Source organism: Erythrolamprus reginae, chromosome 8 (assembly GCF_031021105.1).
Source record: "Erythrolamprus reginae isolate rEryReg1 chromosome 8, rEryReg1.hap1, whole genome shotgun sequence".
NCBI lineage: Eukaryota > Metazoa > Chordata > Lepidosauria > Squamata > Dipsadidae > Erythrolamprus > Erythrolamprus reginae.
Window position 1 is genome coordinate 28,445,822 of NC_091957.1, and position 20,918 is coordinate 28,466,739.

A 20,918-nucleotide genomic window follows, 5' to 3' on the forward strand; every position below is an offset into this window, starting at 1 on the left:
TTCTTTCTTTCTTTCTTTCTTTCTTTCTTTCCTTCCCTCCCTCCATTTCTTGCTTTCCTTCTCCTTCCTCCCGTCTTTCACTCCTTCCTCTCTTACTCTCCCCTTTCACACCTTTCCTTGCTTCCTTTGCACCCTTCCTCTGTTCCTGTCCCTTCCCTCTTTCCTTCCTTCCTTCCCACCCTCCGTCCATTCATTCACCCATTCCTCTCTTGATCGCCCCTTTTACCATTCCTTCCTTCCTTCCTTCCTTCCACCCTCCCTCCTTCCTTCATAGCTCGCCCTCGCCTTTCTTCCCTTCCTTCCAGATGGGAGTGCCCCCTCAAGACACCCGCCCGACTGCTGGTACCCTGCTTTTTCTCTCCCCTCGTCCTTTCCAGCTCCTCGCCGGTGGCTGCCGGGTGTGGGATCCCCCTCCCCGCTCCCCTCGCTAGAAAGCACATGGTTTTGTTAACAAGAAGGGAGAAGTACCAAGGAGCCGTAAATAAGCCTCGCTCTGCCTGACCGATGCCAGGAGGATCTTTTTTTCCCTTGTCACTCCTGCTTCTTTCTTTCTCCTGGATCAGTCCACACAATCGGCTTAACCCAGTTCCTGAAATAGCCTCTGGCAGTGCTTCCCAACCTTGACAACTTGAAGATATCTGGACTTCAACTCCCAGAATTCCCCAGCCAGCATTTGCTGGCTGGGGAATTCTGGGAGTTAAAGTCCAGATATCTTCAAGTTGCCAAGGTTGGGAAACACTGGCCTATGGGACCACCTCGCTTGGCGTGAAGCGGGAAATGATCCCCGGGGGATGGAGTGGCTTGGCGACTTAAAATAGTTTTTAAATGGCGGGGGGGCCCCCAGACACTTAGGCTGTATGGGGCCCCAAAATTCCTGATGGTGGCCCTGGGCCTAGGACCGTTGATCTGATGGTGCACCATTGGGATCCAGCCATAATTGGTATGTATGGTTTTTAACTCTTTGTTTTTAAATTGTTCTTAAACTTAAACTGTTTTGTTAGATATTGTAATATTATACTGTATGTTTTATTTTTTGGTTGTGAGCCACCCAGAGTCGTCAGAGAGTTGGGTCGCATACTAATTGAATAACTGAAATGAATGAATGAATGAATGAATGAATGAGCAAACAAACAAACAAATAAAATCTTACTTATTCCTTTATTTTAACCAATCCTCTTTCTCTTTCTATCTCTATCGTATTTTTTGGTGGTGGTTGTTTTTTCCCCCCTAGCCAGTAATACATTTGTTCCAGCTCGTCTACGGTTCTTTCCTAGAGCGGACGGTAGCGGCGGAGGGCGGGCAGAGGCGGAGGAGCCTCTCTTAGGCACTTTACGGTAGGGCCGCCGCCAGCAGTGATGAGTCAGGCGGTTCCTCGTCTCTGCTGGTGCTGAGGCTGCCCTCGGCCGCATCTCCCTCCTCAGAGCATCCTCGGGAGGCGGGCCGGGGTCGTGCGGGAGGCGCTGCGGGCCCGGAGAACCTCGGCGCACAGAACCAAGGCAACGGTCCCCGCTCAGCGCCATCCGCCGGAGCAGGCGCCCCGCGCCCCTCACCGTCTTCAGACGCGCGCCGCGGTCGGGTCTCGAGCCCAGCGGGTCAGCCGCGGCTCGGCGGGCTCCGGGCGGCGTCGGCGAGAGGGTTCCAGGGCTGGCGGGGGTCTCTGCGGTTCCTTTGCGGAGCGTGGGGAGCCCGCAAAGCAGAGGCCGGGCGGGGTAAGCGCAGCGGCCGCGGGTAAGAGAGGGGGCCGGGCCGGGGCGCGCAGGCTCTCTCTGCCGGCCTTGCCCTCGGAGCCGGGCCGCCTGGAGCGCCCGCCAGCCCTGCCGCCGCCTCCTTGCCCCGCGCAAGGCGCTCGGGGCGGCCTCGGCCGGGAGAGCGAAGGCAGGCCGCCCGGGGGCCGGCGCTCCTCTCCGCAGCAGCAGCGCCAGCAGCCTCCCGCCCCGGAGCCCCCATGGAGGCCATTTGGCTCTACCAGTTCCGCCTGATCGTCATCGGGGACTCGACGGTGGGCAAGTCCTGCCTCATCCGCCGCTTTACCGAAGGCCGCTTCGCCCAGGTCTCCGACCCCACCGTGGGCGTGGACTTCTTCTCGCGCCTGGTGGAGATCGAGCCCGGCAAGAGGATCAAGCTGCAGATCTGGGACACGGCCGGCCAGGAGAGGTTCAGGTGAGCGGGGCCAGAAGGCAGCTCGGCCCTGGAAGGCGCCGCGGAGGGAGGGAGGGAGGTTCTCTGAGGCGGTGTGCATCAGTGGTTGGGTGCTTCGACCCATGAAGCCGCCCGCAATGTAGGCTTCAAAGGTTCAGTACCTTGTTGCTTTAAGAGCTGGTGATGCAGTGAGCCCTAAGAGGGAGCCGGCAGCACCTTCCTTGGCGGAGCATTGGTGTAAGAACTAGTGTGTGTAGTAAGAACTGTGTGTTCTCATGTTGGTTTGTGTATATGTGTTGAGAAGATTGATGTATTTGTAAATAACTAGGATTGTTACCGACTATGAGATTTGATAAATGTAAATATTATTTATATACTCAAGCTATCTGGTCTGGTTATATGTAGTACCAGGGCCGCCATCAGGAATTTTGGGGCCCCATACAACCTAAGTGTCTGCCCCCCCCCCGCCATTTTAAAACTACTGCCCCCCAAATCCCGTGCCATGCCCACCATGGCCACACACCCTAGGCAAGCCCTCCCCCGGCCCTCTGAGGTCAAACACAGCCCTGATATGGCCCTCAATGAAATTGAATTTGACACCCCTGGCCTAGAGGCTAAATCCTATGAACAAGGGCTAAGAGAACGAGTATGTTTAGCTCAACAAATAGAAAACCGGCGTACGCTCTCCCAATCCCCCTGCCAGCCTGCCCGGAACATTCAAAGTAAGAAAAATCTTCGCCGGCGAAGGTTTTTCTTACTTTGAATGTTCCGGGCAGGCTGGCAGGGAGATGGGGAGTGTGCGTGCCGGCCCGCGCGCCCGACATAGAAACATAGAAACATAGAAGTCTGACGGCAGAAAAAGACCTCATGGTCCATCTAGTCCAGCGTTTCCCAACCGGTGTGCCGCGGCACAGTGGTGTGCCGCGAGACACTGTCAGGTGTGCCGCGGCGAGAGGCGGCGGAGGAGAGTGAGCGGATCGGGCAGGCAATGGGGCAGGGCGGAGAAGCCAGGGGCGCGTTTGGCCGGAGGCACCGTGGGGAGGCAGGGGCAGCCGCGGCTCCCTTTACTCCTACTGCCGCACCACCCTGCCCCTGCTCCCCACGGTGCCTCCGGCCAAACGCGCCCCTGGCTTCTCCGTCCTGCCCCATTGCCCGCCCGATCCGCCCACTCTTCTCCGCCACCGCCTCCTGCCTTGGGGCGAGGAATCCGAGAGTCCGGGACTGTGTAGCTTTGCGCCATGAAGAGAAAACGGCCGACTTTTCCCTGCTGCCGTTTTCTCTTCATGGCGCAAAGCCAGGGCCGCCGATAGACGGGTACTACAGGGAGCGTGCTACCGAGCCCCGGGCAAATTGGGGCCCGCAGTCAGCGGCTCCTTGCACTGAGCTCCCGCTCGCAGCTGTCCCCTGGCTCCTGCTCGATGCCACGGTTTTCGGCGCTGTCCTGCTGGGCCCCAAAGACGGGAGGCAGGAAGGAGGAGAGCTCCATTCTTCTCGCCTTTTTCCCGCCTTCCTTCTTTGGGGCACAGCAGGACAGCGCCGAAAACCGCGGCATCGAGCAGAAGCCGGGGGACAGCTGCGAGCGGGAGCCCCAGGAGGGAAGTACCGGCAGCGCCCCGCCCAGCTGAAGCTTCACTGGCGTCGGCGGCAAATGTCCTTTGTGGGAGGGGGGGGGCTGCAGCGGCCGCAGGCAGTCGCAGGGAGATGGCGGCGGCGAGAGGGAGCTCCAGGCGGCGGCGAGAGGGAGCGCTCTCTCTCTCTCTCAGCTGACTGCAAGCGGGAGCCCTGACGTGGCGGTCAATTGAGAGAGAGAGAGAAAGAAAGAAAGAGAGACATATAAGAGAGGCAGAGAGAGAGAGACATAGCAAGAAAGAGAGACAGCAAGAGAGGCAGAGAAAGAGAGAGAGAAAGAGAGACATAGCAAGAGAGGCAGAGAGAGAGAAAAAGAGAGACATAGCAAGAGAGGCAGAGAGAGAGAAAAAGAAAGAGAGACATAGCAAGAGAAAAAGAGAGACTTAGCAAGAGAGGCAGAGAGAGAAAGAGAAAGAGAGAGAGAGAGAGAGAGACATAGCAAGAGAGAGAGAGAGAAAGAGGGACATAGCAAGAGAGGCAGAGAAAGAGAGACAGCAAGAGAGGCAGAGAAAGAGAGACATAGCAAGAGAGGCAGAGAGAGAGAAAAAGAAAGAGAGACATAGCAAGAGAAAAAGAGAGACTTAGCAAGAGAGGCAGATAGAGAGAGAAAGAGAAAGAAAGAGAGACATATAAGAGAGGCAGAGAGAGAGAGAAAGAGAGACATAGCAAGAGAGGCAGAGAAAGAGAGACAGAGCAAGAAAGAGAGACAGCAAGAGAGGCAGAGAAAGAGAGAAAGACATAGCAAGAGAGGCAGAGAGAGAGAAAAAGAAAGAGAGACATAGCAAGAGAAAAAGAGAGACTTAGCAAGAGAGGCAGAGAGAGAGAGAAAGAGAAAGAGAAAGAGAGACATATAAGAGAGGCAGAGAGAGAGATAAAGAGAGACATAGCAGGAGAGGCAGAGAAAGAGAGACAGAGCAAGAAAGAGAGACAGCAAGAGAGGCAGAGAAAGAGAGAGAGTAAGAGAGTAAGAGAGACATAGCAAGAGAGGCAGAGAGAGAGAAAAAGAAAGAGAGACATAGCAAGAGAAAAAGAGAGACTTAGCAAGAGAGGCAGAGAGAGAGAGAAAGAGAAGGAAAGAGAGATAGCAAGAGAGGCAAAGAGAAAGAAAGAGACATATAGCAAGACAGTGAAAGAGAGAGAGAAAAAAGCAAGAAAGAGATAGCAAGAGAGACAGAGAGAGAGAGCAAGGGAGAGAGAAAGACAGAGGAAGGGAAGGAGGGAGAGAGAAAGAGAGCAAAAAAGAGAGGAAGAAAGAAAGACGGATGGAGAGAGAGAAAGAAGGGAAGGAAGGAAAAGAGAGAAAGAGGGAGAAATAGAGCGAAAGGGAGGAAGACAGAGGGTTTTTTTGTCCAAACTTTTCTTTAGCCCCCCCCCCCCCCCTTTCAATGTTCCCCAGGATTTTGAAAATATGAATAATGTGCCGCGGCTCAAAAAAGGTTGGGAAACACTGATCTAGTCTGCCCTTATACTATTTTCTGTATTTTATCTTAGATGGATATATGTTTATCCCAGGCATGTTTAAATTCAGTTACTGTGGATTTATCTACCACGTCTGCTGGAAGTTTGTTCCAAGGATCTACTACTCTTTCAGTAAAATAATATTTTCTCATGTTGCTTTTGATCTTACTCCCAACTAACTTCAGATTGTGTCCTCTTGTTCTTGTGTTCACTTTCCTATTAAAAACACTTCCCTCCTGGACCTTATTTAACCCTTTAACATATTTAAATGTTTCGGTCATGTCCCCCCTTTTCCTTCTGTCCTCCAGACTATACAGATTGAGTTCATTAAGTCTTTCCTGATACGTTTTATGCTTAAGACCTTCCACCATTCTTGTAGCCCGTCTTTGGACCCGTTCAATTTTATCAATATCTTTTTGTAGGTGAGGTCTCCAGAACTGAACACAGTATTCCAAATGTGGTCTCACCAGCATTCTATATAGCGGGATCATAATCTCCCTCTTCCTGCTTGTTATACCTCTAGCTATGCAGCCAAGCATCCTACTTGCTTTCCCTACTGCCTGACTGCACTGTTCACCCATTTTGAGACTGTCAGAAATCACTACCCCTAAATCCTTTTCTTTTGAAGTATTTGCTAACACAGAACTGGCAATACAATACTCAGATTGAGGATTCCTTTTCCCCAAGTGCATTATTTTACATTTGGAAACATTAAACTGCAGTTTCCATTGCTTTGACCATTTATCTAGTAAAGCTAAATCATTTACCATAATACAGACACCTCCAGGAATATCAACCCTATTGCACACTTTAGAGTCATCGGCAAATAGGCAAACCTTCCCTACCAAACCTTCCCCTATGTCACTCACAAACATATTAAAAAGAATAGGACCCAGAACAGACCCTTGTGGCACACCGCTTGTATCCTGACTCTGCTCAGAATACTCGCCATTAACAATAACTCTCTGATGTCTACGCTTCAGCCAGCTGCAAATCCATTGAACTATCCAGGGATTAAGTCCAATCTTCACTAATTTATCTATCAGCTCTTTATGTGGAACCGTATCAAAGGCTTTGCTGAAGTCTAGGTAGGCAATATCCACGGCACCACCTTCATCCAACACCTTTGTGACATAGTCAAAGAAATCAATGAGATTAGTCTGACATGATTTGCCTTCAGTAAAGCCATGCTGATTTGGGTCCAATAAATTATTGTTTTTTAGGTGCTGATTTATCCTCTTTTTGAGTAGAGTCTCCATCATTTTAACTACAACTGATGTCAAGCTAACTGGCCTGTAGTTACCAGCTTCTTCTCTACTGCCCTTCTTGTGGATAGGCACAACACTGGCCATTCTCCAATCCTCAGGAACATCTCCTGTTAACAAGGATTGGTTAAACAAATCAGTCAGGGGGGTAGCAATGACAGATCTGAGTTCTTTAAGAACTCTGGGGTGGATGCCATCTGGACCCATTGCCTTATTTATCTTTAATCGTTCAAGTTCTTCTAAGACATCGGCTTCTAAGATCACTGGAGCTGAATCCGTACAGCTGGAAGCAATGCTATATCCCTCTATAGTTTTATTTTGTAAGGTGTCTTTTGAGAAAACTGAACAGAAGTAGCTATTGAAATGGTCAGCGATCTCCTTATTCCCATTAATGCATGTATTATTCCCGGTACTAAGCTTCGTGATGCCGCAGTTTTTCTTCTTCTTATCACTAATATATCTGAAGAAGGTTTTATCCCCCTTCTTTAGAGATTTGGCAATTTCTTCCTCTTTTGAGGCTTTAGCAGCATATATTATCTGTTTCGCCTCCTTCTGTCTCATTTTATACACCTCCCTATCAGCTATACTTCCAGACTCTTTATACCTCCTATAGGCAGCCTTTTTTTCATTGACTATAGCCCTTACATCATTGCTAAACCATAGCGGTTTCTTCTTCCTTTTACCTTTAGTTATTTGTCTTACATACAGTCCAGTGGCTTTTAAGATGGCCTTTTTTAATACAATCCACTGGGTGCTCGCTCCTGCCATTTTATCCCTCCCCTTTAATTCATTATCTAAATATTCCCCCATTGCATTAAAATTTGTTTTTCTGAAATCCAATACTTTGGTTGCATTATAGGATTGCTCACAATGCATTTTTACATCAAACCACAAACATAGATGGTCGCTGTAACCTAAATTTTCTCCCACCTTGACATCTGAAACCCAATTCCCATTCGTAAAAACTAAATCTAGAATATTCTCCCCTCTACTTGGTGTCTTAACCAGCTGTGCCAGAGCTGCTCCTGTAAAGGCCTCTACTATATTCTTACTTTTGCATGTAAGGACACTGGGGATATTCCAGTCAACATCAGGCATGTTGAAATCACCCATAACCACAATATCTCCCTTTACTGCCATTTGGGTAATTTCATCCACCATCTTGTTGTCATATTCCTTGGATTGCCCTAGAGGCCTATAGATCACCCCAATTCTAATGACAGAACCTTCTTTATTTTGCATGCAAATCCAGAGAGTCTCTAGATCTTGACATGTATTTTGAATTAGTGTTGTTTTTAGACTTTCTTTAATATAAATGGCTACTCCACCTCCCCTTCTCTCTATTCTATCCTTCCTATACAGCAGTGGTCCCCAACCTTTTTTCCACCAGGGACCAGTTTCAGCAAGACAATTTTTCTATGGCCCGGTGGGGGCGGAAAGGGGGTTTAGCTTATCGTTCCATTGTCTCTCTCTCCCCCCCTTTTTAATTTTGCGGGGGAGTTGAGGTGACAGAGGGAGGAAGGGTAGGAGGGGGCGGTTTCCTGTCTCTTTCCCCTCCTGTTCACTCGGGACCGCCGTTTGCCTTGCAGCAGTTCCAGAGGACATCCCCCCCCCCGTTCCGGCTGGGATTGCAGCAAGGAATCCCAGAGCAGGGGGAGGTGCCTCCACGGACACAGTCACCTTCCTTTGCGATCGCTGCCTGCTTGGAGCGCCCACCACTGCCAGGTCTGGTAATTTTCTTGCAGCAAGGAATCCTTCCGAAAGAAAATTACCAGAACTGGTGGGGTGGGTTTCATGGTCACACACACACCCCTGGCTTTGCTCCCACCCAGGACCCCGGGAATAGGGTGGGGGAGCCTAGCAAAAAAAGAGCTGCACAATGCCAAAGCCTTTTCGTTTGAGCTGCAGGCAGAGCGAGGGCTTTGCAAGGGCTTCGCAAGGAGGAAATAGACCACTTTCGACGAGAGAAGAAAGACGGGAAAGGAAGAAAGCAAGCAAGCAAAGGTTTTCTCAGCCCGAGGCAAATGGCGGTCCCAAGTGAACGTGAGGGGAAAGAGACAGGAAACAGCTTGGCACTCGCCGGCTCCACAGCAGCTGCTGACTCCGCGGCCCGGTGCAACATGCCTTGCGGCCCGGTACTGGTCCGCGGACCGGCGGTTGGGGACCCCTGCTATACAGTGTATATCCTGGTATGGATATTTCCCATTCATTAGAATCCTTAAACCATGTCTCAGATATGGCAACCAGGTCCAAATTATCTCTAGATATTATGGCCATTAATTCATAGAGCTTGTTGCTCAAGCTTCGAGCATTCGTGCACATTACCCGAAGAACATTATTTTCATTATTAGTTTGCCCCTTATCATCAACAACTACATCTATTTTATTTGCACCTCCCTTTTCATAAGCTTCCAAAAACTGCTTTATCCTCATTGGTCGGGGACAGAAATCACCCACATCAGTTACATCTCTGTCCCCTTTACCTAGTTTAAATGCCTGTCCAAAAAAGTTCTGAATTCCTCACCGAGTACCTGGGTACCTCTGTATGATGGATGCAATCCATCCCTCTTAAACAACTCCCTATTAGACCACCTACTGACATCATGACTTACATAGCCAAAACCTTCAGCTTTACACCACTGCCTTAACCACACATTAAACTCTCTGATACACGTTGTTTTATCCTCTTGACCACAAACCGGTAACACCTCTGAGAAAGTCACTGAATCTGTTATTTTACCCAGCTCCACACTTAGACCTACTGGTGATGAAATTGATACCATCTCTCAGGCCTCTTCCTCCTCTTCCTTGGGAGCCCCTCCAATGGTCAGAGCCACTAGGGCTAAGAAGAGATGGGACCAAGCTCTTCAAAAAATACAGGAGAGATCGGCTAAACATTTAAGAGTGCAGGCCCAAGTGCACGTTAGCCCCTCTGACCCTCCAGAGGCTTCTAAATTGCCTCCCTCTGGTGTCCCTGTGCTTTCTCTGGATGAGCCAAACCTAAGCAGACCCCAACCTAACTTTTGGGGCTTAGGTGCAGAGGAGCCAGATATTATGATGGGAGATCCCTCAGAGCTAGATCCATCCCAGGCCTCCTTCTCTACATATTTCTATACTAACCTTCCTCCAGAGCTGCAATCTATTCTGTCTTATCTCAAGCCATTGATGCTAAGCTCTCGGCTATCAATGTGCCTCCTCACTCTTGTCCCCCCTCATGGGCTCCTAGACCCATGAGTTCCTTCTCAACCTACAGAATTCCAGCTCAAGAAGACTTGGATTCCTCACAGGATGAGAATTATAATATGGACGTAGAGGACAGGGATGACCCTTTCCACTGCCTGTCAGAGGATGAGGAATCACAAGTCAAGATTCCATCTCCTGCCGCAATTTTCCCTTTTCAACTTTTCAAATCTCTGTTGTTTAAGGCAAGAGTGGCCACAGGCTTGGCTGGTCAGGACAAACCATCTGATCCCTCATCAGCTCCTCCTGAAGAGAACCTGCTATATTTTATGAAGGAACAAGAGAACAACGAGGTCATCCCCATGCCCAAATTGTTCAAAGATGCTCAAGCAGTGGGACCATCCAGTTTACAGTTTTAATACCACTTCTAAAGACAAGAAGTTATACAAGCTTTCTCCATCTTATGAAGACCCCCTTGTCTGTCCCAAAGCTGATGAGCCAGTAAAAATTCTACACTCTGCAGCGGCTATGCCTGGTGAAGCAGAGGAAGTGTTAAAACCCGAAGATAAACATCTTGAGCAAATGCTCAAAAAGTGTTTCTTCGCTGATACCTGGGCAATTAAGAGTGCAGCAGCAGCAGCATTCTTTTCCAGAGCCATTCTTTTGTGGTTTCACCAGCTTTAGCAGCATATTCCCCCTGATGACCTTAGGGGTCAACAGGACTTCAATAAGGTATTTGCAGCGGCCCAATATGTAGCTGATGCCACCTTACAATCATCAAGATTTGCAGCAAAGTCGGTAGCGGCCTCAACCACAGCCAGATTTCTATGGCTCCATCCTTGGCAGGCAGGAGTGAGACAGAAATGGCAGCTTGCCTTGGGTCCTTTGAAGCGCAACTTGTTATTTGGTGACCTTCTGGACCCCCTTCTCACAGAGACCGCTGACAAAAAGAAAATTTTAGGGCCCACCAACAAGAAGGCCATTAAAACTCAGCCTTTTCGATGTCCCAATCGTCAACAGGATCAGGGGTTCGCCTTCCAGAGGAACTCAGGTCAGTATACCTCTTGTTTTCGCTCCCAAGCAGATAGGAGCACTAGGGGCAGAGGATCTCGTTTTCATAGAGGTTCCGCCTCTTACAGAGCCTCTAGAAAGCCCAGATGGTAACCTCCATTCCATTCCCATTGGGGGGCGTCTTGCTTCATTTGCTTCCAGCTGGCGCTGTTCCTGTAAGGACCCCTGGGTTATCTCCACTGTGGAATTGGGGCTCCAGTTAGAGTTTATCTCCATGCCCCCTAAGTATTTCATTTCATGCCCATCCCCTAGATCTCCTTCATCTCATCTTCGAATGGAGGAAGCAATTCAGCACCTATTGTCCATCAGGGCTATCCAACTAGTTCCCTCTTCTCAAAGGTCTCGGATTCTACTCCATCCTCTTCATGGTCCCTAAGACCTCCAGACTGCCATTCTAGATCTTAAAAGGTTAAATCATTTCATTAAATATAGAAAATTTAAAATGCATTCCTTGTCATCCATCCTTGCCTCTATTCATCCGGGAGATTTCATGGTTTCCTTGGATCTTACAGAGGCCTACCTCCACATCCCAATTGCTAAGGGCCACAGACAATTTCTTCGCTTTGTCTTCCAGGGCAAGCATGATCAGAATAGGGCCATGCCATTTGGGCTGTCCTCGGCTCCTCGAGTCTTTACCAAGCTCTTAGATGCCTTGGCGGCTCACATCAGGACTACTCCCATCCATATTAATTCATGGCACCCGTTCAGATCTTAAAATTGCCATGTCTATCCTACAGTATCATGGTTTTTCCATTAATTTCAAGAAAAGTCAGATCCACCGTTCTACTATTCAGCACCTGGGAGCAATCATAAGATCAAACCTCTCCCAGGTCTTCCTTTCTCCTGAAAGGAAGGCAGCCCAGGCAGTCAATCACCCTTATCTTCCATTGATTCAGATGATGACGTTTTGGACCCACGCAAGCGCAGAATTATGCGTAGAAGAGACCAAATAAGAACATATTACAGGAAATAAGGGAGGCCACCTGTGTTTCGGTGGGGCTCCAGTAATTAGGGCTGCTGCTATAAATAGCAGCATATGGGTTTGGCCGTTGTGGAAGAATATCTGATCGGAGTTTGTCAGGAATCTTGTTTTGCTGGACTTCGTTGCTTTTTCACGCCTTTGAAACCAAAGCAGAGCAACGTGTGTGTGTGTCTCACCTCATTGGAAGAAGAAGGGGTGTGAAGGTTCTTCACAGCTGCTAGCTAAGTACTTAATGACTGCTTAAGGGAAACTGTACAGACTACCCGGTTGTTTTGGGAAGAGTGCTCTTTGCAATACAAAGAGTGCTTTGTTTATTTTGAATTTTGTGATAAAGAACATTGTTTTGTGTGTCTGAAATTTGTACCCTTGAATTTTCGGGAGGCTCCTATCAGAAAGCCCAGCAGAACACACACTAGGGATCTCCAATGGCTTCTGTTGCCGTTCCAGAGATCAGGGAACAGCAACTCGGCATGCCTCATCACCATCCCGAATACCGTATTAAGGTCCCTCACGTGGTGGACTTTCTCCGCCCTGGACAAGGGATCCCCCTTCAGGATTCTAGATCAGTTTACCATCACCACGGATGCCAGCTTGACGGGCTGGGGGGGGCATGCTCAAGGCCTGATAGCCCAAAGCACGTGGTCAGCGGAGGAGTCATCCAGACCCATCAACTGGCTGGAATTGAGAGCAGTGTCATTAGCCCTCAAATAATTCAAACCACACATCATCAATCAACATGTTCTGATTCTCACGGACAATATGGCCTCAAAGAGTCACATCTGCAGGCAAGGGGGCACTCGATCCAAGGCTTTGATGCAGGAAGCCCTGAAACTGGGTCTCTGGGCAGAGAAACATCTTCAGTCCTTATGGGCCGATCACATCTCGGGAGTTCTCAATGTGCAGGCAGACCGGCTCTCCCGGGCAACTCTGGATCCAGGAGAGTGGCGCCTCCATCCGGCCCTATTCCAACAGATCTGCCTCAGATTTAGTCACCCATTGCTAGACCTATTTGCGACCACAACCAACACTCAGCTTCCTTGGATTGCCGCGCAGGCAATCAATGCATTCAGAACTCTTTGGCCTCAAATACTGCTTTACGCTTTTCCCCCCAATACCGATTCTCCCAGATGTAATCCACAAGATCATCATTGAGAAGGCCCAGGTGATCCTGATAGCCCCTCACTGGCCTCGCCTGCAGCGCCTGTCCGTCCAGGATCCCTGGCGACTCCCCGTTTCAGAGGATATGTTGCAGCAGGGGGTCTCTCGCCATCCAGACCCAGTGGTTCCACCTCACTGCTTGGCTGTTATCCGGCATGACCTAGACCTTCGAGGTTACGATCCAGATGCAGTAGAAGTAATCCTCAAATCTAGAAGAGCTTCTACCAATAGGATCTACAACCACACCTGGTCCAAGTTTCACCAGTGGTGCACACAGGAAGATCTATCACCTCTGTGTATCCCCATTCACAGAATTGTCTCCTTCCTCATGAAAGGTTTTCATCAAGGTCTTTCAACCAGCACCATTCATCGCCACCTAGCAGCCTTATCTTCGGTTCTGGCAGGGCCTCGTAGCATTCACTTTCCTCCCTATTTTTTCTTCCATGGTTATTACCTTTAACCTGTTTTCTTACTATCAAGAGAGTAGAGCATTATAAGAGCCTCCACTTTGAGGCTAAGTCTACGGATTAGCGAATTCTGGGGAAGGGGTGGATCCAGCAATCTTTTAAAAGACTAGGCTTGGTCCTATGCGGATTGGACAGCGAGCAACCCATGTGACTGCTGGACCCGCTCAGAGGAGTTCAGGTAAGCAATCAATGCCTATTCTAGGCACCATGGACTTCACTTACGGAAGCCATGACTAAAGGATTGTGTTAGAACTGGGCAGATCCAGGTTCAGATCCAGCCTCAGCCCTGGGTGACTCTGCCATATCATAGATTAATTAAAATTACTGGTAGCTGGATACCCGTGCTTCACTATGAAACTGAACTTCTTAGCATGGAGCAGAACGAATAAACTCCCAGCCTGGAGGCCTGATGAGTCATGCGCTTGCCACACCAACTGGCAGTTGGAACAGAGTTCTTTTCAGGTGGAGAGGGGGAATAGGATGTCTAACTCCTTAGCATCAGAGCATATTAATAAGAATATAAGAAATAACTAATGATCTGATGGTCATTTTAAAAAATCCTTTCTTAGCGAGCACCTAGAATCTAATATTGTGTTCTATAACTTGGAAGTCTCCAACCTTGGCAACTTTAAGACTTGTGGACTTCACCTCCCAGTTTCTCAGCCAGCAAAGCTGGCTGAGGAACTCTAACAAGTTAAAGTCTACAAATCTTAAAGTTGCCAAGGTTGGAGATTCCTGCTCTTATTCTGGTAGGATCATGTCAAACCTGTTTTGCTAACCACAATGACTTATTTAGACAATGTGTTCTGAAAACAGATTGTGTTTTTGTGCTTGCATTTTAATTCTTTCTAATTATCTTTCTTCCTCTCTTGGGTCTTTGCTCTCTTCTAGATCCATTACACGAGCCTACTATCGAAATTCCGTCGGTGGCCTGCTCCTTTTTGATATTACCAACCGCAGGTCCTTCCAAAACGTCCACGAGTGGCTGGAGGAGACCAAGGCCCATGTGCAGCCTTATCAGATTGTCTTTGTTTTAGTGGGCCACAAATGCGACCTGGACACACAACGGCAAGTCACGCGGCACGAGGCCGAGAAACTGGCCCTCACCTACGACATGAAGTACATTGAGACCTCGGCACGGGATGCCATTAACGTGGAGAAGGCCTTCACTGACCTGACTCGAGACATCTATGAACTTGTGAAAAGGGGGGAGATAAGCATCCAGGAGGGATGGGAAGGGGTCAAGAGCGGCTTTGTGCCCAACATTGTGCATTCTTCAGAAGAAGTGGTGAAGTCAGATAGGAGGTGCCTGTGCTAACTGGGAGGTCCCCATGAGGAGGAAGGAGGCTGATTCTTAAGTAGCCCCAATCCAACGGGTTCCATTCTACTCCACAAACTTGGTGGGAAGGCAGAGAAGATGCAGTTCGAGAGGCAAATCACCAGCGCTTGAACTGCTGGCTGACAAAAGCCATGAGGAGGCTATAAACCCACCATGTACGAATAAATCCAGATGCATGTTAAAGAGATAGAGATAAGGCCAATGGGAAGTCTGGAAGGATGGGGTAGGGATAATTGACATCATTGGGTTTTATGTACCCTGGTTTAAATAGATTCATCTATCATTGCTTTTTGCTTTTCTTTTTCTCACCCCCAAAGTCATAGTCCAAATCGCCTACAAATAGGAAGCATATTTAGAAAAGGAACAAGGAAAAAGAGAAATCGTGGCTTCTCCAGAAATCATAGGCTTGCTACCTTTTAAGAATCACTGTGGCTGAAATAATAAAATAATAAAAAGGCTTGCTGCAATAGAAATTAAACAAGTTTAAACAGTGCGGAGTGACTAAAATCGAAGCGAGACCGTTAACTTTATTAGGAGTTTCAATTTTGATGTCTCAAAAAAGTTTCCAGGAATTTGATAGTTAAAAGTTAATCTGGGGAAAAACACACCAGTTGCTTTGGTAGGAGCCAGCGGTGGGGCTATGAGCCGGAATGCTAAATTGCGCTCGCCGCCCTGGCTTGTAAGTTCTTGCGGGACCAGTGTAATTTTGCTGTTGTACCTGTGGAGGAAGCAAAATCATGCACGGAGCTGCAGGTGCGCCCGTGTTTTGGTGGTTTTTTTGCTTCCACGCATTCTGAAACCCGGGCGTACCTGCGGCTCCGTGCACGATTTTGATATCTCCACAGGTTCAGCAGCAAAATTGCACTGGTACTGCAAGACTTTATGAGCTGCGGTGGCAAGCATAATTTAGCATTCCAGCTCGTAGCTCACCGCTGGTAGGAGAAATATTTATTGGTTCTTTATGAGATGCATAGCCACATTCCTTCAAAAGCTTAAAGCAAAGGTCTTCAAATTTGGCAACTTTTAAGACTTGTGGGCTCCCAGAATTCTTCAGCCAGCATAGCCTAAGGGTACCTATCGCCCCCCCCTCTTATTTTTCTCCAGAAAAGCAACCCCATGAAGGAAATTGGCGACTAGTCACTCATCCCTGGTTGAGGGGTACCTGAAAGACCCTGGGTGTCCCTAGTCCTAGCCCAACACAGTACCCATACTGATTCTCAATCCTGAAAGGATTCCCAAGAAGATATTTTTTTAATTGCGCTCTAGGTGTGCATTATACAGTGATGAGTATTCCCTATGTATTTGACGATTCCCTCTCCCTGTCACTTAAACCATGTCCATATTGAAAAAATCTTTCAGTTCTTGCTGGGTCTTTCATCCAAGATCTGAAGGAATTGGAATCTCAGTTGTTAAAAGAATAACCCTATTGATTTATTATTAATTATGGTTATTGAAATACAGGATTGCATTTATATTCTACCTTTTCTCAGGGAGTCCTAACACATTTATGTGAGCTCTTTCCCAATGCCACATTTGAAATAGAGTTGGACTAGGAGGTTAACTGGCCCAAAGTCTCACAATGATATGTTGATCATCCCATGATCACCTCATCTGATCACCCTCATCTAAGTCCAGTTCATTATCCACTACATCCCTTAATGAAATGTTGGAGATTATTTGGGCATTCCTATAAGTGATAGGAAGACGGGAGCTGATATGTGTCTGAGGAGGGGTACAATTTAATCAAGGATGTTCTAATTTTCTTCTGGAAAAAGCCAAGATTGATTAAAGTTGAAGTAGCATAAAAACCATGCTTCCTGCTCTTTGCACATTGCATTTCCTGCAAGTCCCAACCGATAAGAAAGAGAATGCAGTCAGATAGGCAAGACAGAAGAGATGCATAGAAACCCGTTAACTTGCAAGTGTTGTAGTTTTCCTTCCCTTATGAAGGTATTATAAATCATTTGTGTTGTTTTAAGAAAGAAAGCTAGATTAGTTAAGCAAGGGCACTCATGACACAATCTGGAATTCTTAGAAGAAAATCAATCTTTTCAGAATAAAAAGGGACTGGCTTGGTTGTCAAGAGATGGATGTGAGCAGAGGGAAGAAATTGACTTGCAAGTGACATATGTCATTTTGAGAGACGCTGAATGATGGGAAACAGCTTTTAAAAACTAAGATGAATCTGCATTTTCAGTACCAGTTCCACTTTTTTTTTCTTGTTTGTATTTGGAGCTGGGCTTATTTTTTTAATGGCCATCTGAATGCAGAAAAGAAGAAAAGGGAGGGTTGGATTACTCGAGAGCATTGTAAACATTTCTAAAGAACATTTAGGAAGAAACCAATGTTAAAGGGGAAAAATAGTTTGCTTTAAGGCAGAAAAGGGCTATACTGTTTTTAATTACTTACATCCAGGGTGTTTCCTTTTTTGGAGGTGATGGTAATATAATAATCAACAGAAGACACAATTAAACATACATCCCATTTGTTAAGACCATTGGGAAACATTTTTATAGTAATACAATAGAATAAGGGAGGAAGCCCACATATATGCAAGACTTTTTTTTAAAAACCAGTAAGTCAGATTTAAACAAATTTCAAGAATGTTGCTAGCATTGAACCCAGGTGTAAACTAGATTGTAGGATTGGTTATGTTTTGCATGTTCTGGCTCAAATTGTAGCTTTATATAAGGAATAAAGATAGAAAGGCAAACCCTTCTGCCTATTAACTAATTAAAGACGTTTTAGTCAATCATCTGAATTTCTGCTGAATAATTACTTAAACCTACATACGGGGAGGGGGGAACATTTCTATGAAACAAAGAGGTTGGGTTCCTTTTAGATAGTATCTCTGTGTGTAACAAACAGACATTACTATTGTAGAAAAATTCCTGCTTCTAACATGAAGGGTTGCTGCTTATGATATGGTAATATGCTTGCGTTGAATATGCTTAAAAATAATACGTCTATTTTCCCAGGAAGGGGGCGGGTATTATAAATTTTAAGTCAATTAATCAAATTGATTTTTAGAATCAATCTATCCAGCTGATAAAATGTTGGAGAACCTTTAAAAGCTAGCTTTTTTCAGATAGCAGAATATAGGGTGGGAAAAATCCATGTAATACTTTTGACAAGTATCAGAACACTCATGTTGGAACTTTTGTTTCATTCTGAGTTTTGAGGGGGATTTTCTGTTTCTGTATGATTCACCTGTGACTTCAGATAATTTCTATGATTAAATTAGGACAATATTTAAACTACTTTTAAAATGCCTTTTTGCCAAGTGTTGAAATATATGCTTAAGTATCCTAGATTAAACTGCTTGTAGTTTTCATCTGGACTTGGAATAGTTGATCCATTAAAGCAAAATAATTAATTTAGAAGTGATGTTATAAATATGAGCCTTATAGAGTACTCTTACATGTGCTGTTCCAATTCTCTAGAGAATATTTCATGTATGTGTATATTGTGCCTATGTGCACACACAGATTAAAACTTGGGCTGTTACAGAATCAAGTACATTAATGGGAGATAGAGAAGAGCAACAAAGATGATTAGGGGACTGGAGGCTAAAACATACAAAGAATGATTGCAGGAATTATGTCTAGTTTAATGGGGGAGGGAAAAGGACTCTGGGTGACATGATAGCAGTGTTTCAAATAGATGTGGCAAGATGAGAAGCAATCAAGAAGAGAAGCAACCTAGAACTAAGGAGAAATTTCCTGACAGTGATGAGTGCAAATGGCTTGCCTTCAAAATTTGTGGGTACTGTAACATTGGGACTTTTAAGAGATTGGACAACCATTTGTCTGAAATTGTATAGGATTTCCTGCAGGGGGTTGGACTAGATCTAAAAGGTCCCTTCCAACTCTGTTATTCTGTTATAGTCTCTTCAGTGACATAACTCCCTCCCTCTGGGTTTGAGGATACATTCCAGCCCAGTTTGGTGGTATTCTTACAGCACCCTAACCTTTGGTAGTTTTAAACTTGTTAGTACTTTTTGTGGACCAGCATGTTATAGGAATCCAGCCAATAGTACTACCTGATGTTAAGACAAAATTTAACATGTGCAAATGCAATTTGGTCTGACCTGAAGTCCCAAAATCAAGAACACCTCCTAAATCAGCCTTTACTGGATGGGTTATGGAGTGAATGGAGGAGTTTCTAGAGTGAAGAACAATTGTGAACTCTCACCATCCCCATTACACCCAGGAAGTTTTTGATTCCAAACCTAATGTTATATTTGACTTTATATATATCTGAACGTTGTGATGATCGTCCTTGGGGTTGATCGTCCTTGGGGTTTTTTAACTGCCTCAAGAACATTGCATCTCTCCTAGGGATATGGCAGACAACTTAACCCTAACCCTTGATTAGAAATGTCCATAGAACTGTCAAATTTACCTGGTAAACTTTTATCTGATTTTATATATTTTCAGTAAATTTTCCAAGTAATCACAGAATCAAAAAGTGTAGGAAGATTTAAAGGCCTTTTAGGGGAGATGTACTAAGATTATTTATGTGACAAAGAAATTACATTTTTCTTACTGTCATTTATAAAAATCTATGAACTAGTATAAGTAGCAAATGCCTTTCAGTTTTTTTTCTGGATAAATACTGACTTAAATTAAGAATGAACATCTTTGATTTGTACTATCATGTATTGGGATGATAAAGACACGCAGATAATATATTGAAATGAAATGGCAGGTCTAATCCTGATAAAAACCTGTCAATCTTTTTGTAATGATTTACATTTGTAACCCCTCTATACAATTAGCAGTGTACCAAGGGTGGGACAGAAAAGAAGGATTTCAGTTTTTAAAAACAAAAATGGAAGGAGCTTGATTTCTGAAACCTGATTTTCTGAACTGATTTTAGTAGATTTCTGACCGTAGGAAGCCCCATTTTCTTTTTGATGCTATCTGGCAAAATCCAGCAAAATAGAAAAAAGCTCAGTTGATTAGTTTCAAGTTCACAATCTTAGTCTGCATGCTGGATTTAAAGAAAAATCCAGACCCTCCAGATATATAATTATACTGTAAAATTTTGCTAGCTTTCTGTTATATGACTGTAATGAAATGTGACACAATATGTTGTATTTAGCTGTGTGTGGATGAAAATTATGCTTGCGCTTAGCAAAGCAGTTAATGTGAATATGTGACATACAATATATGTAAAGATTACTTTTTAATTTTCCACCATTTTTCATGAAACCTCGAGTAACTCTGTGTACATGAATTGTAGTGGGAAACCCCCTCCTTTCCCCCACAGATTAGATTAAAAATAAAACACCGCCCACTGTTTGCCATGGAATCCAGGGTTCTTGTTTTTTACTTGTTGGCATGTGCTGTCATTTGAAGTATTTTAGAAGTGTCTTTGTCATTAAGCACAACCGGGATGAAAACATTCTAAACAACATAAATGGGATAATATTCCAATCCGATGACCGCCAAGGTAACCTCTTACGATATTGGTTTGGTTATCATGCAGAGGTCTTCAAACTTGGCAACTTTAAGACTTGCAGACTTTAACTTCCAGAATTCACCAGTCAGTTGAAGTCCACAAGTCTTAAAAGTTGCCAAGTTTGGAGACCTCTGTTATCATACATAGCTACATCATCACTGAAATGCATCCACAGAGGTTTGAGTTGCAGATAAATAACCCCTTTTTGAAATGTTACAACTCCAGGCATCAAGTGAAGATGTTTTGTATTCCAATTACAGCAGCCTCTGTTATTCTCTGGCCCTGGACATTTGGGGGACATTTTGGCAGTCCAAAGAAGAGGACATTCTTGTGGTTGGCTTGGAGTAACTCTCTACTAGGATCCCGAGGGAAATGTAACCAGTTGTTAGATTCAAGGGCACACCAGTGCTACTTTTTGTGAACAGTTATGGTTATCAAAATTCAATGTTGCTAAGGAGAGACTGACTGGATGGCATTTTGGCCAGAATCGATTAGTTCTTCAAAGATTAGCCCTTTTGGTTGACAATACAAAAGAATTCATCAATCTCTCTAGCTCAGCTAAAGTTACCATGAGCTGGGTTGAAAGTTCAATTATATGGCTTTCTGTGAAACATGAAGATGATCCGAGTCCAACAGATACTTGGATTAGCCGGAGTTACTGTTTTTTGTTTTTCCCTTGGCATCTTGATAGGAAGCACTGATCTTCAGCTAAGTTACCTAGCAGACTGATTGAACACATTTGGAGAGCAACCAGAATATGGAAG

At 45.7% G+C, this 20,918-nt stretch overlaps 1 protein-coding gene across 1 annotated transcript; it reads left to right on the forward strand.

The window, feature by feature from the left end:
• The first annotated feature begins 1,287 nt into the window (after window positions 1-1,287).
• Window positions 1,288-20,004, forward strand: RAB39B (RAB39B, member RAS oncogene family). Its single transcript, XM_070759509.1, has 2 exons — window positions 1,288-2,160; window positions 14,241-20,004. The coding sequence occupies exons 1-2, from the start codon at window positions 1,946-1,948 to the stop codon at window positions 14,665-14,667; spliced, it is 642 nt and encodes a 213-aa protein (XP_070615610.1). The 5' UTR covers window positions 1,288-1,945; the 3' UTR covers window positions 14,668-20,004.
• The last annotated feature ends 914 nt before the right edge of the window (window positions 20,005-20,918 follow it).

What these genes read in the sequence shown, in the direction of transcription:
- RAB39B (XM_070759509.1), top strand. Translation starts at nt 1,946, where the DNA reads ATGGAGGCCATTTGGCTCTACCAGTTCCGCCTGATCGTCATCGGGGAC. An exon ending in GCCGGCCAGGAGAGGTTCAG is followed by an intron (nt 2,161 to 14,240) that starts GTGAGCGGGGCC and finishes GCTCTCTTCTAG; the next exon opens with ATCCATTACACGAGCCTACT.